This window comes from Manacus vitellinus, unplaced genomic scaffold (assembly GCF_001715985.3).
Source record: "Manacus vitellinus isolate BGI_N305 unplaced genomic scaffold, ASM171598v3 scaffold_20_pilon, whole genome shotgun sequence".
In the NCBI taxonomy this organism is placed as follows: domain Eukaryota; kingdom Metazoa; phylum Chordata; class Aves; order Passeriformes; family Pipridae; genus Manacus; species Manacus vitellinus.
The window spans coordinates 8010281-8019752 of NW_021939471.1; the positions used below are offsets into that span (position 1 = coordinate 8010281).

The window sequence follows — 9472 nt, forward strand, 5'->3', positions numbered from 1 at the left end:
AGGATCACCAGCCCCATCGCCTGGCTCCGCACCCGCTTCTACTACCTGCTCATCCGCCTCTACTTCGATCAGGAATTCAGCGTCGAGGAGTTCACGCGGGGGGCCAAGCAGGTGAGCGGGGCCCCGGGAGGGCAGAGCGGCCGGCCTGGGGGGAAAGGACCCGCTGAGCCTCCCCGGGGCCTGGCGGTGCCCGCGTTTTGTTTCGTGGAATCACAGAATCCCTTAGGTTGGAAAAGAGCTCTGAGATCATCACAGAATGGGTCAGGGTGGAAGGGACCAAAGTGGATCATCTCGTCCAACCTCCCTCCTCTTGCAGGGTCATCCCAGAGCACCTTGCTCAGGATTGCGTCCAGACGGTCCTTGAATATCCCCAGTGAGGGAGACTCCACAACCTCTCCTGGCAGCCTGTCCCAGTGCTCAGTCACCTGTACAGTAAAGAAGTTCTTCCTCATGTTCTGGTGGAACTTCTGGGCATCAATTTCTGCCTGTTGCCTCTTGTCCTATTTCTTGGCACCACCAAGAAGAGCCTGGAGCCATCCTCTTGGCACCCCCCTTTAGATATTTATGCACATTAATGAGGTCCCCTCTTGGTCATCTCTTCATGAGGCTGAACCGGCCTGATTCCATCAGCCTTTCCTTGTAAGAGATCCTCGAGTCCATCCTCAGTGTTGGACCCACTCCAGGAGCTCCATGTCTCTCTTGTACATTGAATCCAACCTGTGACTGATCACAACCTTGTCAACTAGGCCATGGCACCAACTGCCACATCCAGTCTTTCCCTGAACACCCCCAGGGATGGTGACTCCACCACCTCCCTGGGCAGCCCATTTCAATGTTTAACAACCCTTTCTGTGAAGAAATTTCTCCTGATGTCCAACCTGATGTCCTGTGTGGATATTGTAGTACCTGTGTGCTCCAAAATGTAAAATAGATGGAGTTCCCCACTGCTGGCTCCAAGCACCACATTTGGGGAGGGGGAGTGATATAAGCTAAGATGTGCTTTTCTTTAGGAATTTCTTGTTTTCTTTTCCCAGATTCCACAATTAAAATGAGCTGATTTAGCAATTCCCCAAAATAGCATGAAGGAAGATGCTTCCAAACATTATAGAGACTTTAAGGGGAAATGTATATCAGCAGGTTTTCCTGAAATGATAAAGCTTAGGGAGACACAAAGCTGGTGTATATGCTTGTTTCTCCAAATTTTGAACCAAGTAAGCTTTGTCAACAGAATGTGTCAAAGAGGTAATGATCTCAAAGCTCATCATGTAAAAATGACAGTTATCTGCTGTGAAACTTCCAGTTTTTATATTTACTTTGAACAAAAAAAAAAGCTCAAAACAACACATAATGTTAAAATGATTAATATCAATTCAAGAGAGAAAAAAACGTCACAACCTGTACCAAATTATTGGCCATGTGTGCAGAACCCCCTGTTTTATCTTGTCCTGGTTTGGTTTGTTTTTACTTGCTGTAGAGTCCTAAACACAGCGTCCTTTGCAAGACCACTAATTGAATATGTACAGACATTATTGTATGTGAATATACCTGCAAAATTGAGGGGGAAAAGGGGGGTTTGCTTCCTGAAGTTCAGACACTAAACCAGATTTCTAAAGAAAATTTCTAAATTGAAGCTTCAGTTTTGACTGAAACCAGAAGAAGAGTTGAAAAAGAGGGCAGGGGAACAAAATATTTACAGGGAAAGACACAGACTGTTTGAATTATCAAAAAGACTAAATACCGATACAGAGTACTGCAATGCTTTTTTTGTTTTAGTAAGCTATGCATTCTGTTACCTAATATGAAAAGATTTGATGCTTTAAACGAGAGATTGGAAAGAAACCTTACAATTTTATCTGTTCATTAAATCACTTTTTTAATGCTGGAGGGCTTACATTTCAATGGTGATACCCTCTGCAGATACTGAAATCTTAAATCATGGAATATTTGGGTACCTTGTCACATAATGATGGATTAGTCTGAAAAATAAGCCAACCTAGTGTTACTTGTTCATGTATATACTTTTTTTTTGGTAGGCCTTTTCTCTTGTTTCAAAGCTGCTGTCTCAGCGTAAACTTGACCTGCTGGATGAACTTGTGTCACCAGAGGTAAGTGCTTTCCATCTCCTGTTCTAGCAACTGATTTTCCATTGTGAAGTAACATGCATTTGACCTGTCATTATCTATAAGTACTGCCAGTGGTTTAATTTGGGAAAACCAATGTATCACGGAACAGGCCAATTGTTTGTCCTGCAGCTTTTTTTATGTTTAATTTCAAGGCATGAAACTTAATTTAAATTTACTGTATTTAAAGTACATTTTGGCCATTGAGCATAAGGACCAAATGGCAAAAAGATTGCTGGTGTGCCAGGAAGGATTGAAAGGCAGTGGGTTCTGGATGGCAGGCGGAATTGCGAGTCTCCAGGTGTAGGCAGGCAGCTGAAGCTTCTGTGCACCAGAATTCAGATGAAGAAAGGAAGGGTTTTGTGCTCATCCCTGCTGCACTGATGTGTTCCCACCCACACAGATCATACAGCCAATTACTGGTTTTGGCTGAAAGGCCTCAGTCTTGTGTCGTGGTGTCAGGGGTATGACTGACCTGGTTAAATATCAGTGCTGTGTTTTTATGAATTTTTAATTGCTGAAGTTGTCTTGGCCTTCCCAGGGCATGGAGGTGGCAGATGCATCAGAGTGAAGTGGAGGAGATACTCCAGGTCTCTGTCTGCCGTGTTACAGGATGTCAGCGTGGCCTGCCCTATTGCCACCCATGCCTTTGCAGCAAAAACTCTGGTGCTGTTCTAGTGCATCCCCTCTGAACAATCTTGCCTCCTCTCTCTGAACAGAGATAGCAATAAAATGTGAGTTTGTTTCTTGCTGTTGTTTTCAAAGAGCATCTCCTCTGCTTCCTCTTGAAAGAACTCCCGCTGGTCATCTTAAATTTTCCAAGTCTCTGGATCCAGAGACCTCATGTAACCTGCTGATGTAGCAGATGAGGCTGTGATACCATGCTACTTCATTGTTTCTTTGACCAATGAATTTTGTATCTGAAAAATGGACTAGAAACCAACATCTTCTAGTGAAGATTGCCTCTTGCTTCTGTGTAACCCCTGTATTTGTTTGTTGTTTAGAAATGGCAAATCAAGTTAGGGTAAAAACTGAATATTACTGAAAAATACATGCTGCACAGCTTCATCTTTTCTTGTGACTTGACTTTCTCATGTGATGTTTGAGGTGATGCCTCTGTGCAGTTTGTGCACCACACCATTTTTCTACTTAGCACAGTAATGTAGGTTGTAGGACAGATACTGTGAATTTGAATGTGGGATGGAACTTAATTCCCAGAGCAATGATTTTGCAGTCTTTTCTGTTTTGCAAGTGTTTAAACTTTTTTTGAAGGCAATGTGGATCACAAAATGGCAAAGATAAACTTAGTGGTAATGAAGCTGATTTTCAAAGAAATTTGTGAAAGATAACTAAGAAATAATTGAACCAAAAGCTTAGGAACCTACACCTAGCGAGAAATCATCAGTGAGAAGGCAGAGCGTGTGACTGTGGAAGCTTAACTGGTGTTTTCTGTGGTTATGTGCCTTGCAATGCAGCTACTCTTTTGACAGTACCTTTTCTAAGCATTTTTTAAGATACTTGTTTTCCATTGGTTTTGAGCAGTAAATGAATCTTCTTCAGTGCTGCTGAATGAGGGTTAGGAGTGCCCAGACCTCCCAGTGCTTTTCACTTCTGCTGTGGTGTATGTTGCACAGATATTTTAGCAATACAGCTCATTTTATTAACTGCAGTAGAAAAAGATTGTTACTTCAATTTCCTAATGAAAAACTAAGTGACAGTTTTTCTGAATTTAGGTACTTCAGGTGCTGAAGGAAAAGATTTCTTTGCTCCCTGACAGCCACAGGGATGCTTTAGCAGCTGACATTGATTCAATCATGTACACAACAGAAGGAGATGTTCGCATTTACTATGATGATGATGGTATGTTTAGAATCCTAAAACATTTCAGCAATGAGCAGTTTTATTTCCTGGTGTCCCACTAAGCAGGTGTTTTCCTTGAGATGTGTTTTTGAGTACTGTTTCCCTTTCCTTGTTTTTTTGTTTGTAGCTCATCTGTATGTAATTTCTTGATTTCCTTTTATACCAGAATCAAGAGTTTATTGTTAATATGTCATGGTACTGTTTGTTTAGGTTTTGCTTATTCCTCTTCTTTTGTACAGAATTTTATGTTGTTAGTCCTCAATAATCTGAAACCACTCAAAAACAATTTTTCTACTATATACTGAAAGCTGTTTGCTTCAACATCGAAAATACATCCTCCAAGAAGAATAATGAAGGCTGGATAATGAAATCAATTTTGCTGTTCTAGTCTTTTTTTCATATAATGTATTTTGTTCTACGGCTCCCTGACTGTTTTTATTAAGCTAGTGATGAGCTCAAACAAGTTTTTCTTTTGGTTGGATACCAACATTAAGTGTTCTGTTCCTTATCAGACAGTTGAGATTATTTGTATTTTAACCATGGGGCTTCCATTGAGCACTTCAAGTTGAAATCAAAAGTCAGACCCAATGAGCTTTTTTACTGATTTGGGAGATAGGCATTATTATTTTCCTCTTAGATTGTTCCTGAGTTTGTACTACTCTATGTACTTTTGTCATATCAGTAGTTAGTTCTGGACCTTGTGGGAACCAGCTTTTTGTCATACAATTTCATAATATACAATGTCACACCACACTCATGCTAAAATACATACTTTTCTACTGAGTATTTTTATTGTTGCCAAACAGCATGAATATGGCACTAAATAGCTTTATCACTTATTATTCTATCCTGTATTCTTTATGGCTGAAGTCAGCTGCCCTTCTAGAGTCTCACTAGAATATATGCTAGGTAGCAAATAGGAGTATTTGACCAATGAGAAACATGAGATCTAACTCGTGCTTTGATTTATTTCCAACAGGAAGAAAGTTTGTTAGCATCCTGATGTGTTTCTGGTATCTGAATGGTGCTAATCTACCTGATGAAGTACCAGGTGGAGCCAAAGTTTTTCAGATTGTGTTTGGAGATGAAAGCACAAAAGAAAAAAAACATCTTTTAACAGCAAACTATGAGTAAGTTTACTTGTCCTTTTTTTTCCCCACGTACGTGTGCTGGCTGTGTGGTAAGCAGTTGGGGAACTGTAGGCATTCACACTGTGCCAGTGCAGAACCTGGTGTGGTTTAATTTACCTTGATTCTAAAGTAAGTTCATTCTCATCCAGCTTTCCAGTTTTGATTTTAGGGCCAAATTTTTTAAATACCCCTCAAAGTCATTATGTTATTACCTTGTTTCTGAGTTGACATTAATGGGAACTCTTTCTCTATCAGGAAGAGAAGTATTTGGAGCATTGAGTGAGGTTTCCGATCCTTTCCTATACTGCTCCTGCAGCTTTCAGGAAATAGGACAGTTCTTGTTTTGCATTTCTTGTAGCTCAGCTAACAGCAGTGCAGTCAAGCCAAGCAGTAAAGTGTAGTGCTGTCGACTTGTCACTTCCCCACAGAAGTCAAAACTGCAATTAGCTGAAAAAGTAGCTCATGAAAGAGGAAATTATTTAGCCAAATACTTTCTGCAGAAAGGCAGAACAAAGGAAGCATCACCTGGTATTCAAATAATTCATGCCACTGATCCAAGCCTTCAAAGCACACATTAGCTAGATGGATTTTTCACAGGAATGCTTGTAAGTAATGTCTATGTTGGTGTACTGATGTCAGAGCAGTGCAGAAAATATATGCACAGTTGGCAAAATGTACTGAAAATAAGATTCTCAGAAGTTGGGAGAAGCTACGATTTTTGTGTGAGAAATGCAATATGGTCAATGATTTACTCCCACATTTGAAATTGAAAGTATGGGGTCCACTTGGTGAGGAGCTCTGAAACAAAGGTAACACTCATGAGGACACCAATGCTTTTTGCCTGAATGGATTTTTGTGGATCCATCCCTTAGCTGAATTCAGCATCTTCCTTAGAGTTAGAGGCTTCTGAGGTTCTATTAACCTTAAGAGCCTTCCCTTAAAGCCTAAATGTCTTCCCAATCCCCAGCAGAGAGACCTTTGCAAGTATGTGTTCCTTAACCTAAACGCAAATGGGCAAAGACACAACAGGCCTTGGAAGCCCAGTGTTAAGTATTTGGATGTCTGAAGAAGACAGTTTGCAGGCGTGGATTTGCATGTAATTGCAAAGCAATGATGTTATACTGCTCTTGTCTGTGATATGCAAGTTATTTAGGAGCATGAATATTCAGCTTGAAGCTTAGGCTTATCTTTAGATGACAAGCAGTCAAAGCTGACATGCTCAGAGAGGAAGTCATTAATGACTACAAAAGGCAGAAGGCGACTTTAAAAATGGGAGTGGATATTTTCATTTTCTTGTTGACAACTCTGGAGTTTTCTTTCAGGGAGATTCAGTGCTACTGTTAACTTGATCTTTGATGTAGTTCTCAAAACACATTACTTTTTAGAGTATAGTTCAGTAAAAATGAAAATTTTCAAGTAGAATGTGTAGCATGTGATTTCCTTTCTCAATGCAATTACCATCCCATTAAATGAAACCCTTTATTGACAGATGAAGATCTGCCACAAAGCTTTATTCATAGTTACTGCTGTGAAAACCCTTGATATCTGGACCTCTACTGTGGCTGATCCTGTATGTGGGATCTGAACCAAAACACTCTGAAGTCAGTGATTTTGTTTCTTGTCATAGAAATAATTTTAATCTTCCATTTTGGGGAGTAAGCACTAGAGTCTAAGTAGCTGTTACAGGAATAACTCTGAAGTAAAATCTTCTGTCATGATTTCTTGTTGTATTAGTAGCTCTGTAAGATTAGTAAGTTTTAACAGCCCTTCATTTACTTTCTTTCCTTTTCCAGGTTCCAAAGAGAATTTACAGAAGGAGCAAAACCAGACTGGACAATTACACGGATTGAACATCCAAGGCTATTAGAATAAATGCTTTCTACAGCCTTTTTATGTACCATTGTAAATGTTCTGATGTAACAAGTATCAGGGGGTTTGGGGTCTCTTTTTAGCCTTTCTTGCCCCTTCCTCCAAAAGATAGATGAATTTTGTATGTTTGATTCTCAAAAATTTTTTCTGAAACATTCATTGTGCTGCAGTATTCCAATAAAGCCTTTTCCCTGGAACAGGCTAGTACAAATTTAATTGGCTCCAATGCTCATCCAAGACATTTAGGCAGAGCAGTTTCACCCTGGCAGGTGTTATGGGTATGTTGACTTACATTCTGAGAAGAGATGGTACTGCTTGAAGATAAACAATGCTTTAATGGCTGATGGCCCTTCTGAGTTACTTTCCTATGTTTCTTTTTTCCCTTAGGGACTGTACAATATATAACTGAATAATATGCAAGATGAAATAGAGGTAGATGGACTTCTTAGATTGTCTAGCCTCAGCAGTTCATTTTGAGGTAATCTTACTTTTGAATATGTTTTGAGATTAAGAAAGTTAGAGCCATTATCAGTATTTGCTACAGGATTGGAGTAAAAAAAAAGCTTCTAGCATTGCACTGGGAAAATACAACCAAGAGATATGTGTGTTTTGAAAAATTAAAAAAAAACATTCCTTTCAATTTAATAACATATAGGCAATTCCAAGTTTAGAGGTTTATGGAAGAAAAATCAGTTAAACCCATGAATTTAAGAGAGGACCTGACTGTTAAGGTAAATGAAGTCCTCTGTTTGAAATGCGTGTTAAAGAAATGAACAAATCCTTAAAATTAGATGTTGCAACTGAACAACTCAGTTTATCTCTGGTTTCTGGAACACGAGAATCCTGGTGTAAGTAGCTTGAGGCTTTTTTATGTGAATCAACAGGAGAACATTGTAACAAGTTTCTTCATCCCTTATATCAACTTCAAATATAAAGCTAACTTTCTACACGGGCATGCTGTAGACATTAGTGTAGTGTTTTGAAAGTATAAAGTATAATTACTGTGATTCACAGTAGTTGTGATTGAAAGGTATAAATTAAATTTTCCATAGTTCAGCTCTTTTGATCCAGTGATTTAATGAGGAGGACATTTAAATCTTATCAAAAAGTTTTTAATGTCAAATCTTGGAAAAATAATTATGCTACTTTGTTCTGCCTTAGCAGCAGCAGACTGGCCTTATAATGCAGAATTTGTGATTTGTCCTCTGGACAAAGTTCACTGATGACAGAGTGCCTTGTCCTCAGGGGAGGAGCAGAATTCTGTATATATAGCCATTGTGTTTGCAGTCAGCCTGGAAAAGTTTGAGACAAAGCAAAAAATGTTTATTATTCTGTGGTCCATTTGCTCCATGGTGGGATGTCCAGTTTGGCCACTGAATGATGTGCTGCAAGAAGCTGCAATCAGATTTATTTGGGTCTGTAACAGACCCAAAAAACAAGTAACAAGAGACAAAGCAGAACACTAGTGAAATGTGCAGATGCACTTCTGAAAGAAGTCATTATGATGGAGCAAAATAAGAAAAAAGCCACTGAAGCAGTCTTTATATTCAGGAGTGTCTGCTTTCGTGTTTAAATAACATAGATCTATTCAGAAATACTGGTATATCTTAGATTTTAATTCAGGTTACTTTATTAGTGTCTTTTTTGTGTGATTGGATGTTTCAAAATGAGAGTCTCTGTCATGACTGATGAAGAATTACCCTTTTACTACTGAGTGCTCCATTTTTGGTTGCAAAGGCAAAGTAGACCCTTCTGTATGACTGATAATGAAATTTGTTTGTTTTGTTCACTATAAAATTGTGACTTGATACAAACATGCTCCAAGTTGATGACACAGTTTTGCTGCAGAAGAGGTAACTGAAAATTTACATGCACTGCTTTATTATTTTGAAGTTGTGTATCTTGTGCATCAGGGCCAGAGAGGGCAGCACTTGGATGTTTGTGGGTTTTTCCACCTCTGAGCTTCATCTAAAAAATCGTCCTGGAGACTGCAAATCTCCATCAGATGCAGAACTACTTGTGGCCTTATTGCACCGTAAATGAATCAGAAAGGCACATAAATTACTAAGCTTACTGTATTGGAAAGTGATCTTCTCCCACAGTGAATAAAACTGGTGGAATCAAACTGAATTTAGAGTCTAATACTGGTTTCAGAAGAAAAAACGCCACCATCACTCCACCCCAAAAAACCACCACATACTACCCCAAACCCAACTTGTAAGTAACAGACAAATGTACAGCTTGGATGACATTGAAGTTTATAGGAAGGTTTGACTCCTTTTTACCTGCCATCCATAAATTCTGTGTCATAAGTGTGATCTTCATAGCAATTAATCAGACTGAAGTGGATGTCCCTGAAGGGCTATCGTCATCTTATGGCATCCGTGTTTTCTCTCCTGGAAGTACTTTTCTTCTGTGTTGTCTGTTCAGGCAAAATGGGAACTTCTGGTTTCCATGTTGCCATCCAAAAGTAGCAATAAAAAATGTATTTAG

General features: G+C 39.3%; 1 protein-coding gene across 1 annotated transcript in view; it reads left to right on the forward strand.

The window, feature by feature from the left end:
• Positions 1-9109, forward strand: part of MAIP1 (matrix AAA peptidase interacting protein 1) — a 10952-nt gene extending 1843 nt beyond the window's left edge. Inside the window, exons 2-6 of the mRNA XM_029959598.1 lie at positions 3-111; positions 2034-2105; positions 3854-3980; positions 4960-5110; positions 6904-9109. Coding sequence (XP_029815458.1) covers positions 3-111; positions 2034-2105; positions 3854-3980; positions 4960-5110; positions 6904-6982 — 538 coding nt within the window. The 3' untranslated portion in view covers positions 6983-9109. The remainder of the gene's footprint in view (positions 1-2; positions 112-2033; positions 2106-3853; positions 3981-4959; positions 5111-6903) is intronic.
• Positions 9110-9472: the final 363 nt, after the last annotated feature.